The sequence below is a fragment of the Lactuca saligna genome, chromosome 3, assembly GCF_052625555.1.
Source record: "Lactuca saligna cultivar CGN05327 chromosome 3, ASM5262555v1, whole genome shotgun sequence".
Classification (NCBI taxonomy): domain Eukaryota; kingdom Viridiplantae; phylum Streptophyta; class Magnoliopsida; order Asterales; family Asteraceae; genus Lactuca; species Lactuca saligna.
In genome coordinates, this window is record NC_136419.1 from 14,159,221 (window position 1) to 14,178,739 (window position 19,519).

The 19,519-nt window shown below is 34.7% G+C and overlaps 1 protein-coding gene and 1 pseudogene across 1 annotated transcript; both read right to left on the reverse strand.

Annotated features, from left to right (window-relative positions):
* Positions 1–9,164: 9,164 nt before the first annotated feature.
* LOC145035204 (uncharacterized) lies at positions 9,165–10,328 on the reverse strand (annotated as a pseudogene).
* A 4,071-nt stretch (positions 10,329–14,399) lies between these two features.
* Positions 14,400–16,211, reverse strand: LOC145034528 (uncharacterized). The gene has a single exon (XM_078982965.1). The coding sequence runs from the start codon at positions 15,870–15,872 to the stop codon at positions 14,625–14,627; it is 1,248 nt and encodes a 415-aa protein (XP_078839091.1). The 5' UTR covers positions 15,873–16,211; the 3' UTR covers positions 14,400–14,624.
* Positions 16,212–19,519: the final 3,308 nt, after the last annotated feature.

Here is a 19,519-nt window from a genome sequence, read left to right on the forward strand (position 1 = left end):
GTAACATCTGATTCAAAGTACTTTTCGTTTTTTACCCTCGGTGTGTAAATAGTTTGAAATTTTGGTCACTAGGGGGCATTTGCCATTTTTGGAAAAGTGGGAGTATGTTGGGCATATGCAATCACGAGACAAACCTAAAATTTTAGAGTTTTTATCCTATTTAAGCAACATTATGACCTACGATCCCCTTATTTCTCAGCCTCCATTAACCTTTGAGCCTCATTTGAAAACCCTAACCCGTCTACAAAAGATTTGACCCTCTTTGTGTTTGTTTAAGTGTGTGATGGTGAGGTTTAAGGAAGAAGAGTGTTGAAGAATGAGCTTTGACCAAGGGGGAGATTGTAGATCTAGATTCTAGTCATCATCTCCAACTTCATTGAGGTATAAATCTTGGAACTTGCTCATTCTATGCTTGGATCTAGTATTGTGGAGTTTTTTTTTTTCACATTTTAGTCCCATGAATGAGATCTAGTGGGATCCTTCCATGCCACAAGTTAGGAGTTGCTTATCTTGATGTTTCTAAGATATCTAGTCCATAAAGTTAGCATCTTGATGATTATGGATCAACCATGCATGTATTTATGTCCATTTGGTGAAAGTAGGATGCTAAATCTAGAGTTTGAGTTCTTTTGCCATGCAAAGGCTCCAAGTTAATAAATTTATGCATTAAGACGTTCCCCAAGGCTTGGATATGAAGTTTGGACGTCTGGTTATAAACATTAAGTGATTAAGGGAAAAAGTGCTTAATAGGCGCGTACCTTAGGCGTATGCATTCGAGTCCCTGATCAGGCAAGCCACCTAGTATACATGGCATTCTTCTGGTACATGTAGCGTACCAAGCCTGGTCTTGGGCTTTGTGGTTTGGTTCATATGTACAGTATTAGAGTTTTGGGCCTTGTTAGGTGTAATGCCCCGTTCCTGGTACGCATTTAAAACATTATTTTCTTCTTATTTTAGAAGCTACTCGACGAGTCATTGGCCCTAACTCGTCGAGTAGCAGCGGGTCAGCACGTGAAGTTGGCATGGCGACTCAACGAGTCTATATTCGGGACTCGGTGAGTTTGCCAGTCTGGATGAAGCCCTAATTTTCAGGGTGTGTACCCTATTTAAACATCATTATAGCCCCCAAAACCAGCCTCCTTCACCTCTCACAGACTTTTTCCCGAAACCCTAGCCTCCTTGAAGTTTGTGTGAGTGATCTTTGCCCTTGTGAAGGAATTTTGGTGCATTGTTGAGCAAGAAGAAGAAGGAGAAGGTAGAAGAACTCAAGGAAGAAGAAGTAGATCCAGATTATACTCCTCTTTCGCCACCCTTTCTAGTAATAAAGCTTTTTTATCTTGATTGTTGTACTACTAGATCTAGTTTGTCCCCAAATTGATGGTTTTGAGCTCAAAAACCCTAAATCCCTAGTGATGAAGTTTTAGCCTCTCTTGAGTTCCAGGACCTCAAGAAGGCCACCTTTTGGCAGCCATGGCTTTGTTCTTGTCAAGTAACCTCCCATAATAGCCAAATTTGAGTGTTTTTGCTTCATTGCCTCTTAGATACACGTAAAGTCAGCAACTTTACGTGTTCAGATAGTCCCAGAAACCCAGATCCATGTATTGGATGCACCAAAGCTGATTAGAATCGATTGAATAGAAATTGCATGCAAAGGAATCGACGAGTTAGGTTGCGAGTCCTTGATTCCCGGTTCAGTAATAACAAGTCTGTTTAAAGAGTGGAGTAAGGACTGAGTGAGTTAAGTCATGGATCTGAGTGTAGAGGGACTCGGCGAGTCTACGCCCTGACTCGGCGAGTCCAAGGCAATCTCCTTACCCGAAAGAACAGACTCGACGAGTTGTTCATACAACTCGCCGAGCCACATACTGGACGTGTTCTTATGTTGAAGGTGAACTCGACGAGTTGATCATACAACTTGGCGAGTCGAATGAAGGTTGGAACGCTATCAATAAGGAAGGGGAACTCGTTGAGTTGTGGCTAAACTCGGCGAGTAGAGTCGAGTAAGGAAATAGAAGGAAAGATAGGGACTCGACGAGTTGGCGGCCTAACTCGGCGAGTCAAGTCAACGGGTTGTTGACTTTGAACAGGGGGTAAAATAGTCATTTTACCCTAAGATTAGTTATCAGTGTTTGATTAAGTGTATTTTGGAAATTGTAGCTAGGGAGTTACCGGAGCAACAGTCAGATAGTTCCCGATCAGCTTTTCAACAGACAACATTGCGAGCTGAGTTTTCCTTCCAGTAGGAACAGGTTTACAGCCACAATGTCGGCCCATTTAGTTAGCATTAGTTCCGGACTTCAGTCAGATGCACTAATTCAGTATGCTTGATGTCTTTGTGATACATGCATGTTATGTGTTATGTGTTCTGGATTATGGTCTAATGCAGTACTATGTAGTATATATGTTTGTGTTATATACCATGGTTATGTTATGATATGATCAGTCAGTTCCGGACTTCGGTCCGATGTAGTGGGCAAGGCCCTAGTTAGTTCCGGACTTCAGTCTGATGCAGTTCCGGACTTCGGTCCGATGTAGTGAGCAAGGCCCTAGTTAGTTACGGACTTCAGTCCGATGCAGTTCCGGACTTCGGTCTGATGCAGTTCCGGACTTCGGTCCAATGCAGTGGGCAAGGCACTAGTTAGTTCCGGAATTCATTCCGATGCAGTTCCGGACTTCGGTCTGATGTAGTGGGCGAGGCCCTAGTCAGTTCCGGACTTCGGTTCGATGCAGTGGGTAAGGTCCAGTATGTGCTTATATGTTATTGTATGGTATGTGGTAGTTTGGGGGAGCTCACTAAGCTTCGTGCTTACAGTTTTAGTTTTTGGTTTCAGGTACTTCAGCTAGCAAAGGGAACCGCTCAGGATGATTGCATGGCACACACCACAATTTAGCCTGGGAGTTAGACTCTGATATTTTGATATGATCTTGACACTAGTTTCGAGTTGATAAATTTATTATGACATTTTGAGATACACGATTCATGGTTTTTATCTTTTGATATTTAATATTATGGTTTAGTAAAGTTTTCAAACAAAAAAATTTGGGTGGTATTTTTAGGATGTTACATTAGGCCACTAGCCTTTCTGACTTTTGGTCATTGTTAGGCTTTGGGGCTTCTTGGATTTGGGCCCATAATAAGCTTTGGGTAACCTTTAGGAATTAGGCCACTATTAGGCTTTTAGTGCCATTGAGTTTGGGCCTCAAATATTGGGCCAAGTGAGGAAAGGTTAAAATGGTCTTTTACCACGGGTGGTAGACCAATGAACTAGTTTCTTGGTTATGGTTTATGACCATATTATTAATTGGGGTTTTATTTTGTTGGTTAGTGCGGAGATTTTATGGTTCAACAGCTCGAGCATCTGTTGACTGACAACAGACTGAGGTAAGTTTGTTCATTATTTTGTAGGACACTATGGATTGTATGTTCTTGTAGTCTTTGTGACTCTTATTGTATGTGGTGTATGATTGTGTGCATGTTTGCTATATGTATATGGGGTTAAATAGACCCAAGGGTGAAATAGACCCGGCACAACCTTGTGCTGACATATAAGTTGAAATAGAATTGGGGGTGAAATAGACCCAACACAGCCTTGAGCTGACATATATGTATTGTGACATCCCCAAAATCACGGCCAGAAAAGACCGGTTTTGTTTATACTTTATTTCAAAATCAGAGTTATCTTTTAATAAAAGGGTTGCGGAATTTGTCCCAAAACAATAATATGATAAAGATTTATCAAAAGCATTTCCATAGAAATGTATTTCATTAAAAGACTCGGGATGTCATGTTCGTACAGATCAAAAGTATAAACAGTACAATATAAGTCTTACTACATTATTTCATATCTACAGGCCTATATCCGTAATCCCTCGTCCAAAACATCACACCTATGCTCATGCGCCACTACCTGTAATACATAAAACTGAGTGGGTCAGGCTTGGGAGCCTGGTGAGCACATAGGGTTTTCAACCCACAATAAATAAGTTTATTAATTTCATCAATCAACAATAACCCGATTACCCGTTCCCGTTATCCTCACTTTACGTCCCTAAACACCTATCATAAGGGACCTAGCCTAAGGATCATCATCGGGACGGACACTACTGCTAAGGGGATTCCTCAACAATAAATGTCCTAATAGGCAACCATGTGGGGGATGGAGTACACCGGTGAACACATCGTTCACAACACCTACAGGTTACGAGCCTGCTAGTGTTCCACTGGACTGTCTAGAAGAGTCCGTGGTCGTCATCTATACTCCGCTAGATGACTGGATCAACAACAACAACATCGAGGCCTCTCATCATTTTATCACACATCGTCTTATTACATCTACCCATGTTTTGCCCCAACATTTTCGTAGATATAAAATACATATACAGTTTAAATCATTGAAAACATGTATAACAACGTTCATCTAGCATAGATAGCAAGTATTCAGATAATATGCACACATAGCACGTAATTTATATAAAATACTTCATATCTATGTGTAAGTTGAAAGTAACTATGCACTCACCTGATTAGGTGGTGACTCAGCACTCGGACAGCGCTTCGCTACTCTCAAAATGATATTCCTTCGATAAAACCTAGTATCGATACCAGTAGGGTTTAATCTAATGATAACCGTGACAAATTAATTGCATGACTATTATTATTATTATATAAGTGTTAGTAACACTTAATATAACTCATAATAATAGCCCAAATAATTATTTTAAGGACCTAATAACATTCCTATATTAAAACATAAGCTAAACTAAAGATAGGATAGGTACAGATCACTTACAGTGGGTTTTTCTCGAAAACCGGGCTTCGCTGGAGCAGCGTTCCCGAGCCGAAAGGCTCTTTTATCGGGACTCCGGGAGCCTCGGGGCTTCCTTCGGGTGCTAGGGGGTTTACCTAGGCTTTTAGGGGGGTTAGGGAGCTTAGAGAGAGAGTTTAGAGAGAGAAAGAAGAGGGGTGAGGGGTGAGGAAATGAGGGAACCCGATACCTCTATTTATAGGGGAGGATTCTGATGGACTCGCTGAGTAGGGGGGACCTACTCGCCGAGTTGGTCCATGTGGTGGCCTTCTGGTGGTGCCACGTGTCCAATTCTGGTGGTGCCACGTCGCCCCTATCGCGTATCAGCCCTCAAACTTAGAAAAATCATAACTTTCGCATACAAGCTCCGTTTTCGATGTTCTTTATATCCACGCGTAGGTAAAATCAAGATCTACAACTTTCGTTTAGACTCCGTCGGCTAATTCTCGACCGATATCAAATTTAACAGTAGGAGGCGTTTAGACTGTTAAATGACCGCGAAGAGTTCATAACTCCTTCATACGGACTCCGTTTTCGTCTGTCTTTTTACCGTTGAGTTCCTATGAATGAGATCTTCAACTCTCATTTAGGTCGCATAAGCCAAAAACCGCTCGAACTAAAATTCGAGTTTCGGGCCGTGCACTGCTAAGCCGAATCTTAGAAAAATCATAACTTCTTCATACGAAGTCAGATTTGGGCGTTCTTTTTATCGATGTTCTTAGTTTAACATATTCTACGACTTTTGTTTAGATTGCTAAGGCTAAAAAGTCTTCTATCGTAAATTCACTATTTACGTCTCCCGGTGCCGTGCCGGTTTTGCCGTAAAACTTCGGCGGGTCATAACTTCTTCGTTATAGCTCGGATTTCGGCATTCTTTATATCTACAGAAACCTTGAGACATATTCTACAACTTTGTGTAGAGATATCGGGATTATCTCACACTTTAATTTTGACGCTCATTTTTATTCTTTATTAATTATACATTTATAATTAAATAATAAACACATAAACACACATAATTCACATAATACTCAAATATTTCATATTTATTACTTCAAAAAGAGTTACAATAGTTGACCTAGACTATTACATTGACAAAAATGCTTAGCCCTGAAACCCGGGCGTTACATGTATGGTATGCGGTATTTTGGGAAACTCACTAAGATTTATGCATACGATTTTCAGTTTATGTTTCAGGTACTTCTGGATCGAAGGGGAAGAGCTCGGGATGATCGCATCATACACACCATGACTTTTCACTTATTTGACTCTGATGTGTTTTGGAAGATTATGAATACATTATGATTTCCCTTTGGTTTTACTTAACACTTTTATTTGATATTTTAATTAATATGAAAAAAAATGAAGTTTGATGACGTTACAAGTAGGTATCAGAGCCTTGATTTAAGGGATACGAGCATACCTGGTATATTTGAACTCCAATTGCGGGTTTGGTCAAATTTTCATAAAAATAAATGCTTTATAAACAGGATTTTTCTAATAAAAGAAAGGTCAGTGGTGTATACAATCGACCGAGCTCAAGTAAGTTTTCCCAAACTACCCATAAATTTTTTGTGTTATGCTTTGAATTGAGAATATGTAAATCGCATGCTAAATTAGGGCTAAGGATCTGCTCAGGATTGCATGATAGAATGCTAAAGCAAGATGCCTTTATATGCCTACTGTATGAGCTTGTAGACTTACATGCTAGTACTGATCAATGGGTGATAGGATGACGTGTTTAGGTTATGCCTTGATTCTGATTGCTCAATGCTCGAATGTTGCTTGATTTGTGCTTTTATGAGTATTCATTAACATCAGCTAACTAGTAAGCGAATACACTAAATTACATATTATAGAGAGGAGATAATTTTAGAAGGTTAGGTTTAACCCTATTGTACATCTCTTATTTGAGTCCAACTGTTGTAGTGTGAGACCTTTCATTCAAAGAATGAATTGGAATTAATTTTAGGATTAAAAGAATTAATTAAAAGTGTAGAGTCTAAAGTGAAATGTTCAATAGTTGAACAAAATGCTCCAAAACCTTCCTGGTATAGCTATGGACGGTTTTGGAGGGGATATTCTAGGGTTTCTAAAATATCCCATGTGGATAATAGGGAAGTAGATAATTACCAAATTTGAATTAATATTATTTAATTCAAATTAGGGTTATCTAGGGTTTCCTTGTACCACTATATAAGGGACATTAGCCCTTGCATTTTCTACCACCATATCATTCCAAAGGATAGCCTAAAATTCTACCCGTCCTCTCATCCTTCTTCAAGTCATCTTCTTGCTAGCTTAGGTATGATTCCATTAGAGGCACGACATTTGTGGTTCAAAGCTTCCAAGAGATCTTCAAAGGGAATGTCTAGTTGTTTGCTATAACAACTGAAAGGTATATAACCCTAAACCTTTTATTTAGTAATTTCGAAAATATGCTAAGGTTCTTAGGGTTTCTTTTTGGTGTTCTAAGTTATAGGTTCAATAGAGAAAACTTAGATCTTGTTTTAGGTTGCATGCACACTTAAGAGTTCTTGAATTTGTTTGTTATGCCTAAAACCCATAAGTAGTATTAGAGCATTTGGTTTGTTTTTTGTTAAATAGCTATAATAGAAGGATAGATCAAATTAGGGTTTATTGGAATTAAACCCTAAGAATCCATAAGTTTCGACAAGGGCTAGGGTTTAAGAACCCTAGCCTCCACCCCTTAAGCTTTCGATTTTAGGGCTAGGGTTTGGAAACCCTATCCTTCCTCCCCAAGTTTTCAAAAATGACAAGGGTTTTGAGCTTTCCAAACTTTGGTAATTATTATTTTACTTGACTTAAAAGAAATAATTAAAATTAGAATAAATATTATACCCTATTTTTCGAAAATTTGAGGGTAAGGATTAGGATTAAATTAATTGTTTAGTTTAATTTTATTAATCCTTAATTGGTGTATATTGAAGCCATTGGAAGAAGGAAAAGCTTGAAGACACGAGATGGAGCTTATAGATCCATAATCCTTGCCTCATCCACGAAACTTTTCTGTTATAAAGCTTGAACATTGCCTTTTAGTTGAGTAGATCTCCTTCTAGGGTTATTTTGCTTGGTTTTAGCCCAAATATCATGGTCCTTGGGAGTTGGACGTCCTAAATGGGTTAACACTTCGGATATAGGGTCTTGAGGGGTTTTCATGGCAAAAGGTGCTAACTTTAAGGCAATGGAAGTCCCATGCAACCTTTAGACCATCATTTTGGCCTTTTGGAGCTTCTAATGGCCATGCATGTAGAGAAAGCTGGAACTTTACGTGATCTTTCTATCCCTAGAGTCCAAATCTATGACCCCATGGTCTATCTTGAAGTTTTGGTGGTTTTTGGATGAAGACTTTGGCTTTTGTGGGTTAGGGTTTGAGCTTATTCTCTTTAGGAAGGGTGTTAATGAGTAAAGTTGGAAACTTTACCCTTTTAGAGGCATTTCCAGTTCAGATTTGCAGTATGGGGTTTAGATCTGAAGAATACAGACTTAATGCATTAAGAAGGGACTAACAAACTAAAAAACTCAACGTGTTCATGGAGGGACTCGAAGAGTTGATCTGAAATGTCCCGATTCTGTTGAAAATGAAGAACTCGGCGAGTTCATGGAGGGACTCGATGAGTTGATCTGAAATGTCCCGAGTCTATTGAAAATGAAGAACTTGATGAGTTCATGGATGATTGACTAGTAAGAGTAAGAATTTTATTATACGCGTGAATTACATGAATTTCAAAATAGGATAATCTACACTAGACCCTTTAGTTTTTAGGCACAAAAGTTAAAAGAAATGTACTGAGATACATGTCAGGATTGCTCAAATTCTTGTAAGAGCCAAAAACTAAAGTATAAATTATATATATACTCATAATATTCAATAAATAGATAAGAATGGCCTAACTAGTTTAAAATCGTTACATAGTGGTTAAGAGTAGTTTTCTAGCTGCAAGTTGACCAAAGTCTAGCCTATGCTGACCATAGTCTGACCCTAATCTACTAAAATCAGCTCCAACTTGGTCCACTGCTTCTCTGATCAAGCGATAAAGATTGGGTCAAAATCTACATGAGCAAGCAAACAAAATTACTTCTGATATACACAAACCTGTTTACAACCACAAAACATCTCAAAACTTCTGCTCGTATACATCGATGGTTTGCTGTTCAGTTGCTTTAACAAGTTAGTTTTTGTTGAATATAAATTGTATTCATGTTACTTTGCTTTTTCATGGGATATCTCCTCTATGGAACGTCAATTGGACAAGGCTTTTTGATTTTTATTATATGTGAAAAGGAGTGATTTATAATGTGCAAGAGTTTTACATGTAATGAGGTTTTTAAGGAAAACTATGTAATCTCAACTAAAAACACATTACTGAAAACAAGAACTAATCACATTATCAGAAGCTACTAATCCGCCATTGTTTTTGTTCTTGGCTGCTTCCTAGTATCAATCAAACCCTTCAAGAACGCATCCACAATCTGCTTCTATGACTCCAATATCAATTGGTTTCGTTTCATCTCTATCTCCATTCGCATCCTTTCAATCTCCTTAGCCATGTCTATCTTCATCTTCTCCATCTTCATGAACCCATCTCCTAATAGCTTAATCAAAGAAGCCACCTCCTATATCCCTCCATTCCCTCTCTTTTTTCCCTAATTCGAATTTGGATTCCAACTCTTTCCATTTTGATGGTTCCCCTGAAACAAATTTGTGTTTCTAGGCACTTTAACCCACACTTCGCCATCCTCATCGACTTCATGTTCATGAACAACCTTGCTGAACTTTCATGTTGGTCTATGGTGGGCGGGTTCCTATTGAGAAGGATTCGAGGGTTTTATATGAATTTCACCAGTGAACGGAGAAGTCTTGTGATTTTTGTACCCCAGATGAATCGGGGTTTCATTGATTGTAGAATCATCAAGATATCCATCTTCGTTGTCGTCTTCTTGATTAGACCAGTTGTTCGTGTATGAGGAATTGTGATTTGAAAACTTGGAGCCGAAAGCAGGAGTATAATTGGTGGAACTAGTTGCTAATGTTACCAGATTTTGAACAGAAGAAGGTTTAAATCGAGTTCCATGACCCAGATTCAAGCTCTGATGATCCGACACAGGGGTTGCGTTGTTGATTTCAAGATTGGTCGAATTATTGTTAACAGTTTCGGAATTGGGTCCATTTTCCATGGCCTCCATGGCTTCAAAGTAGAACCACGACTAGAAGAACCGACCACCAAGGAACGAAGACGCACGCTGCTTCTCGGCGCGGTGGCACTGTCGGAGCTTCTCCATCTTGTCGCGGCACTGGGCGGAGGTCTTCGGCAGGGTTACATCCGGGCATGATGTCGTTACCTTCTTAGCCACCGTGTCCCAGTCAGGGTTTCAGAGGAAGGCACGGTGGAGGGCGTACCATCGCTCACGGTAAGCCTCGATTAAAACAAGCGCCTCGTCATGCGTCCAACACGACGGAGGGAATTTCCGGACTGGCTTGACGACGACGATGGTGAACATGGGATTGGATCTGAATCTTGAGAGGATTGGTGGTTATAGAATGGAGGAAAGATTAATCTTTGGATGATTTGGGGGGAGGTGGATTGGATTAAATAAGAGGGTGAGATTGGGTGGTGGGTGGGTGGGTGTTGATAATGACGATGGAGGATGGCGATGGTAGGTATGACGTACGTCCACCCCACTAGTAGTCAACCACCCCACCACCAAAGCCATACTTTACCCGTTGACTTTTCAACTTTACACCACACAAAGACCACAAACTAGAGTGAAGATGGTGGTGGGTATGGCTGTGGGTGGATAAGGTTGATGGTGGCTGCCCCCACTGTCTACGAGAAAGTTAATTGTAGTAGTGCACTGCATAGGGGCTAGGGGTGGTGTTCATTATCACCATATAAAATCTTATTGCATATTTGTTTATTTGATTTTATAGAGAGTGATTTAATAAATAAGATATTTCTTTTCATAATAAATAGTACACTAATATGTGTTGACTAAAATGTTTAACCAGAATAATTATGTAAATATTTTAGATAGGGTAAATGGCACAAAAAATACTCTTTTTACAAAGAAATTTGATTTTGACATCGTGTTATTTTTTGTATCAATTTTGACACTGTGTTTTCTAATTTGTTACAATTCTGACCACTTGACCTGTTAACCAGGTTACATGCTGATGTGGCATGATGATGTGTTAGTTTTTGATGACGTGGCATGCTGACATGATATGCTGACGTGTCAAAATTGATTTTTTTTTTTCACAAAAAACACTAAGTTTTTATTTTTTTTGATTTTGACACTAAGTTTAATTTTTTATTTCAATTTTGATACTATGTTTTTTTTTGTTCTAATCGAACATCATCTATCAAATTTTGTTCAATTTTGTCTATTTTCCATTTGAAACCGTATAAATATATTTTTTTATTACATTTTAAACCGTATAAACATATTTTTTTCGTTTAAAACACATTTTTATTTAAATACAAAATGTTTTTTTTTCTTACATTCAAAGTATTAGTTATATCATGAAAATCATACTAAACATAAGTTTCTAATAAGATGTAAAAATTTGATGGGTTGCAAACTTGATATCTGAGTTTTGATCGACTACACGCCTCCAAACCTCCAAATACATTTTAAAGTTGCATATTTAATATAAAATACAATTTTTATATAACTAATATATATATTTATATAAAAACTATGGTTTGAGTGTAAAAAAAGTGTATTTATACAAAACTATGGTTTTTAAATGAAAAAAAAAACATTTTTATACGGTTTAAATGTATTAAAAAATATTTATACGGTTTCAAATAGAAAATTGTTAACATTAAACAAAATTGGAAAAAATGATGTTCGATTTGGAACAAAAAAAACATAGTGTCAAAGTTGAAAGAAAAAATTAAACTTAGTGTCAAAATCGGAAAAAAAAAAAAAAAAAAAAAAAAAAAAAAAAAAAAAAAAAAAAAAAACTTTGTGTTTTTTGTGAGAAAAAAATTCAATTTTGACACGTCATCATATAATGTCAGCATGCCACATCATCAAAACTGACACGTCATCATGTCACGTCAGCATGTAACTTGGTTAAACGGTCAAGTGGTCAGAATTGTAACAAATTGGAAAACACAGTGTCAAAATTGACACAAAAAATAACACGGTGTCAAAATCGAATTTCTGTGTAAAATTAGTGTTTTTTGTGTCATTTACCCTTTTAGATATTAAGAAATCTAACCTATTTGAATATAATAATTAAGATTGTACAGATCGGGATCCTACGTAGGATTTTTTTTGAGTTTGCAAGATCGGAATCAGGATCTTAAGATCCCACAAAATAAAACATAATTTTAATTTATAAATTTAAAACATAAAAAATATTCCAAATATTTAAATTTTCATACAAAAAGTTATAAAAACTTCAAAATATTAGTTGTAAGTCACAACATAAAATGATAAAAGCTAAGTTAGTAAAGGATAAAAGACATAAAATATTAAAAAAAGTTCATGTGCAAAAAAAATAAATAAATAAATATCAAAGGTAAGATCCGATCCTATCTCAATCCTACGATCATACCTATGTTCTTACGATCCTACTTGTAATCCTACTCCAACTACGATCCATTTACGATCCGACTCGTTTTTCATACTTAGGATCGTACGATCAAGATCGTGATTTGGACAACAATGGTAATAACCAATTTTGTTAACAAAAATAAACACTTTGTCTGGAACAACCATTCCGGATAGAGAAAAAAATATTTTTTTGATTGATTCCGTAACGACATCGCGGATTCCGAACCAGTATTCCGGATTCTAGACTAAAAATTCTAAAAAAAAACTACTTAGTAATTCTTAAAACAAGTTCAAAATCCAAAAAACAATTCCAAAATTACAAGAAAAAAATATTTTTTTGTAAACTAACGAAAAATTAAACAAACACAATTAATTATAAGAACTATATACAAAGGCCACTATTGCACTATAACTTTGCTAGCATTTTCCCTAATATCACGATTATTCCTTCTCCGTCGTATTTTTACTCATTTTAGTCCTAGCTAGTCTTGTGGTTCAACAATGGTCAACGCCCAGCTATCTCCAAGTTGACGTTTTCATCAAATTCATAATTATCTAAACATCTCATAACATTTTTTCATAAAAACTATTTTTATTATTAATTGATTATGATTATTTTAAATTATTTATTATATTTAATTTTTTCAATATAATTCTTTTTTTAAAATCAGATGTTACAAACTGATATTAACATATTACGTAAAAAAAATATAGATCAAGTTCAATAACAGAAAAAAGCAGACCAAATTTGTAAAATCTATTGTAATAGATATATAAGGGTAAGTGGTGAAGAAAAAATTGGAACCAAACAAAATGTAAGGTATGATTCACTATTTCACATTTCACTAAACCACCCGTGTACGGTTTCAAATACATACATGCCAATTTCGTGGAACTTATCATTTTAACATTACATATAAATCATAGTTTTTTTTTTTTTTTTTTTTATCTATCTATATAGAAGATTCGTTATGGAGAACATTTCGATGCTCTATCTCTTTCTTTTCCTCATTTTAATAGCTACAGGTAAATTATTCTTTTAACTTTTTCAAAGTTCATTGTCAATTATATCCTTTACATAAATTGTCAAATTATGGAGGTATACACCAATCCACTCACAAAGGGGAAGCAATTTGGATGAATACGTATAAGAATTACCCTTATTTATTTAATACCCACTCAAATTCATTAGACACCCATGAATGTTACAAAGCTAGCCGTTTTTGCAACCATATGCAACCCACAATGTAAGTTTATGTTTGGCGGTGGTTGAAAAAAATGGTTTTTAGCTTATATATAAATTTATCAATAAGTTGTCTCAAACTAACTCATTAAAAAACTAGATTATAAACAACTTTATAAGCTACAATTTAGAACTTAGAGATTTCGAAAAACAATAACTTGAATAATTTCTTGGTTCGCGATTACAACACTTTCTTAAATCGTAATTCAACCCTTATTCATGGGGTTATATGAATGCAGACTTACGGGTCAATCCAAGAAATCGAACCAGATTACAGCACTAATCTGATTAACAGACACATAATACCTTGATTATGTTTTGTGTTCTTTAAGACAATTTTATGCAGAGAGAAAAAAATAGTTTTCGTAATCGTATCTTGGTTACAAAACATAAGCCTTCAAGCAGTTACAAAACGGTTAGCCTTGTTTCTAACAAATATTTCATTTCTCATATATGATCCTGTATTAATATAATATGATTTACATTTCATTTTTTTAGTTGAAGAATTAATTTTTGAGAGTTAAACAGGTAATGAGACGATGATGATGAGGGTTATGGCAGTAGAGTGCATAGAAGAACGTCAAGTATCCATCTGCGATGCTTGCAACTTGGTGTGTAAGGCAGCTCATTTTCTCACCGACGCTACAGGGCATTGCTATTCAGAAAAAGGCGATCCTGCCGTTGTTCGCTGTTTTTGTTTCTATCAATGTGATTAGTCAATTACATTTACATTATTTATCATCAACTATAAATGCACTACATCAACAAATAAGCCCATTCATTTATTCACATTATTATTGCACTAATTATGAAATTTTGAAGCATAATCTCTCTCAGTTATATGATCATGGACATGGGTAACGATTAAATTACACCACCAATAATCTCCCTCTCTCTCTCTCTCTCTCTCTCTATATATATATATATATATATATAAAGAAAATAAATATAACATCTAATTAAACCAGACCTTAAACTTGTTGCTTTCATTGTTGTTGCTTTCTCTTATCTGCTAAACCTTTAACGAAAGCCTCAACGATTTGTTTTTGTGACTCGATAAGCAGCTCATTGCGTTTCATCTCGGCTTCCATTCGTGTTTTCTCAATCTCATGAACCATATCCATCTTCATCTTCTCCATCTTCACAAACCCATCAGCTAAAACCTTAATCGATGACACAATCTCTCCTAAGGAGTTGTCATTGTCTCTTTTCACCCCTCTTTTTTCTCTTGAAAAATCATCTTCACCATTCAAATAGTGGTGGCTTGAGTTCATGTTCCTGTTCCTGTCAGCATACTTACTATCTCTAAACTCAATGGATGCTGAACTCCTGTCTTTTCCCATCTTTACCCAAACTTCATCTTCTCCATCATCATTATCGTCGTCTTCTTCCCCGTTTTCATTCCAGTAGCTAGGATTCGAGTTTGAAGCAGTCTTGCTAAATTTTCTTGGTCTAATACCTGAATGTTCTGTAACTTGGAAATTTGATGGGTGTACATGAACTCCATTGTTGTTATGATGATCAGACTGGAACCTTGTTGCATAATTTTGAGAGGATGGTTTGTGGGTTTTTCCTGAATTCTTACCGATTGGAGGTTCAATAAAATATTCGTCTTCAACTTCATCATGGTTATCATTATCTTCCTCTTGTGCAGCATAGTTATGTGAAACCCTAAAATTATTTGACCTGCTTGCTATAGTTACCAAATTGCTATCAGCTGCAACTGGTTTGAAGCGAATCCCACGCCCAGGATGCAAACCCCCATAATTCGAAACAGTAATTGCGTTGGATTGATGATTATTTTTCGAATTAACATTTTTCATACCGGAAGAATTGAGATCATTACCGGATTGTGTTTCTTCATCGGCATTAGATCCGCTACCGTTTTTCTCCATTGAATCCATAGCTTCGAAGTAGAACCAGGTTGAGAGAAACTGGCCACCAGGGAACGACAGCGCTCGTTGTTTCTCTGCACGGTAACGCTGTCGGAGTTTCTCCATCTTGTGGCGGCACTGGGCGGATGTTTTGGGTGGTACGGCGCCAGGACATATCCGGCCTACCTCTTCCGCCACCGCATCCCAGTCCGCGGTGCGAAGGTACCCACGGCGGAGGGCGTACCATCTCTCCCGGTAGGCTTGGATCAGTGCTAGTGCTTCATCTTGGGTCCAACACGGTGGTGGAAATCTCCGGACAGGCTTCTCGGCTGCGGAAACGGCGGTAGCAGTGGCGGACATCAAGATCCAAAGGAAGGACAATGATAGAAAGATCGTCAGATGAGTGGCGTGATGTAATTATGGTGGGGTGGAAGAAGCGGAGGAATTACGCGGTGGTTTGAAAGAAGGGAAAGTAAGAGGGTTAGGTGGTAAAAGAAAAGGACCACCGGGTGGGGTGGGTGGACGGTGATGATGTGGATGACGATAGGGGGATGGTGATGCTAGAATGCGCGGGTGTATGTGGTGTGCACCCCCCACTAGTGCACTATACCAACTCCTCCACCTCCACCACACTGTTGTTCCCCACCACCAACTCATTGCACTTGCATTGCATTGCATTTGCATCCATTATTTTCTCTCTATCAACATTCAACAACTTGCTTAATGGGTTTACAACTTTAAAGAGGGCTTATTATTTTGGGTTCTTTTTAGTAAAATGGGCTCTATTGGTTTCTATACGAGCATAAGTCCGAGGGAATTTACGTAATTTACTTATTTATTTGTGTCATACATGTTCATTTTATTAATGATCTTTGCTAAATGGTAACCATATGAATATAACCATTTATGGAGTGACAAACTTTAAAAAAAATCGATAATAAGTTAAAAAACATCGAGTATATTTATCATATCTTATATAACTATTCATAAATTATTGTTAAAAGTTCATTCTTTAACTATTTCAAATTCTATGACACCATTTTTATATCAAAATGTTATAAATTTGATGCAAATAAATAACTGATAATAAGTTAACAAACATCGAGTATATTTATCATATCATGTTATATGTTATATCAACTTTTCATAAACTTTTGTTAAAACTTCATTTTATAACTATTTCAAATTCAATGACACCATTTTTATATCAAAATGTTATAAATTTGATGCAAATAAATAACCGATAATAAGTTAACAAACATCGAGTATATTTATCATATCATGTTATATGTTATATCAACTTTTCATAAACTTTTGTTAAAACTTCATTTTATAACTATTTCAAATTCAATGACACCATTTTTATATCAAAATATTATAGATTTGATGTAAATAAATAACCGATAATAAGTTAACAAACATCGAGTGTATTTGTCATATCATGTTATATGTTGTATCAACTTTTCATAAATTATTGTTAAAACTTCATTTTATAACTATTTCAAATTCAATGACACCATTTTTATATCAAAATATTATAGATTTGATGCAAATAAATAAGTGATAATAAGTTAACAAACATTGGATGTATTTGTCATATCATGTTATATGTTATATCAACTTTTCATAAATTATTGTTAAAACTTCATTTTATAACTATTTCAAATCCTATGACACCATTTTTATATCAAAATATTATAAATTTGATGCAAATAAATAACCGATAATAAGTTAACAAACATCAAGTATATTTGTCATACCATGTTGTATGTTATATCAGCTTTTCATAAATTATTATTAAAACAAGGTGTTATACTCATATATTACATTGGTTTATTTAAATGAAAAATTAAATATGAAATTTTAACAATTTGAAAAGTTTGAATTTATAAGAAAAATGAGAAAAAGATTTAATTTTTAAAATTAATAATGTTTTAATTTATTGAATATATTACATATATAAACTCTTTCTAATAAATATCTTACATATATATTACCTTACATATTAAATTTAAAATTTTAATTTAATAAAATAAAAAATACAATAAAATGATAAGTGAAAAATAAAAAATTTAAAAATTCTAGAAAATGATATGTGTCCAAATAAAAAAAAAGGACATGTGGCAACATATTCTTTATTTATTAGGAAGGACTTCATTTTATAACTATTTCAAATTCCATGTTATTTTTATATCTAAATGTTATAAATTTAATGCAAATAAATATTAATATCCAGCTCATTTCAAAAGAGCCTTATCTTTTGTTTTAGGCCCTAAAGGGTCCCATGGAGAAATAATTCGAAATAGTGAATAGAACAACTTTTTATTCATCTTGAATTTTGATATCAAATTTAATGTGTATATTGGTATGACCTCACTTATGTAAAAGAAATGTAAAAGCAATTTTGAAAAAAAAAAAAATCAAATAAAAAAATTTAAAAAAAAAAAAAAAAAAAAAAAAAAAAAAAAAAAACTAACACACACAAATTTTTATGCACTTTTTTGAAAATGTGCATATGCACTAAAAAACTATGCATATACACTAAATATGTATTTTATTTTCAACAATTGTTTTTTAAAGTAAAACAAAATATTTATACTATTTTTTTGTAATATTGAAAAAAAAATTGCACATATACACATGAAGCTACCCATATCAGTGGTGGCTTGGTGTATTTACTTTTTTGATTTCTGCGAAAATTTTCCCCGGTGCAATTAAAAAACTTAAATAAAGAACATGTTTTGGAAAAAAAAAAAAAAAAATCATATATTTGGTGTATATTCGTATGTTCTTGTGTTATATGCACATTTTCAAAAAAAAAAAAAAAAATATGCATATACACCTACATAATATTCTTTTTTGTATTTTTCTTAGACGAGTTACTTAATAAAGATGTAGAATTAGTGTGAAAAATCAATAAGGATAAAAATTGGGAAAATGACACAAATGTCCTACGAATTTTCTAAGGTTTACATGTTAAGTCTCTAATGTTTTTTTCCGGGTTTTATAGGTCCTTAAACTAGGATATTAACTGCTCTTTTAATCTATGTCAACCTGTAATAGCCGGTTCAGTGACCTTTTAAACAAAAAAAAAAAAAAAAAAAAAAAAAAAAAAAAAAAAACTCACATTATGCCCCTATAAAACCAAAAAAATAAGTTCGGGGATCAATTTGTAAAAAAAAAAAATTCTTCTTTTCTTCTAAAGCCGATTCACACTCAATTTCTATTGATCCCCAAACTTATTTTTTTGGCTTTATCGGGTACAATATGAGTTTTTTTAGTCTAAAATGTCACTGAACCGGCTATAACAGGTTGACAAGGACTAAAATAGCATGTTATATCCTAGTATAAGGACCCATAAAATCCGAAAAAAACTTTAGGGACTATACGGGTAAAGCCTAAAAATTTCGTAGGGTATTTGTGTCATTTTCCCTAAAAAAAAATTTGGTTATATATATATATATATATATATATATATATATATATATATATATATATATATATATATATATATATATATATATATATATATATATATATATATATGGAAATGATTAAATGAGAACACTTAAAAGGTTGAGAACGCGAGAATAGTTTTAGACCAATAATTTCATAAGGGTAAAAAAGGAATTTTACGATGTAATTAAATATGGATAATTAATAACTCCTAAAATCATGAGATGTTATCTAATTAATTATTTTTTACCTAAATACTATAAATGTATTTAATCTATTTTTAATCAATAATATTATTTAGAAAAAAAAAATTTACCCTGATTAAAAGACGTTTTTTTATTACCAATCTATCAAAAAATATTGATGAGTTCATCATTTAATCCGAATACGTGTACACATTCATAGTGAATAAAGGTGTTCATTTAAAAAAAACTTTTTTCACAGAATTTCCAGAATTTATATGATACCATATTAATAATGAATGATTAGAAAATAAACAAAAAAATTGATTTAATATATAACATATCTATCTAACAACAATCAATAGAAAT

Coding starts and splice junctions, on each gene's coding strand:
- LOC145034528 (XM_078982965.1), bottom strand. CDS start 15,872: ATGTCCGCCACTGCTACCGCCGTTTCCGCAGCCGAGAAGCCTGTCCGG.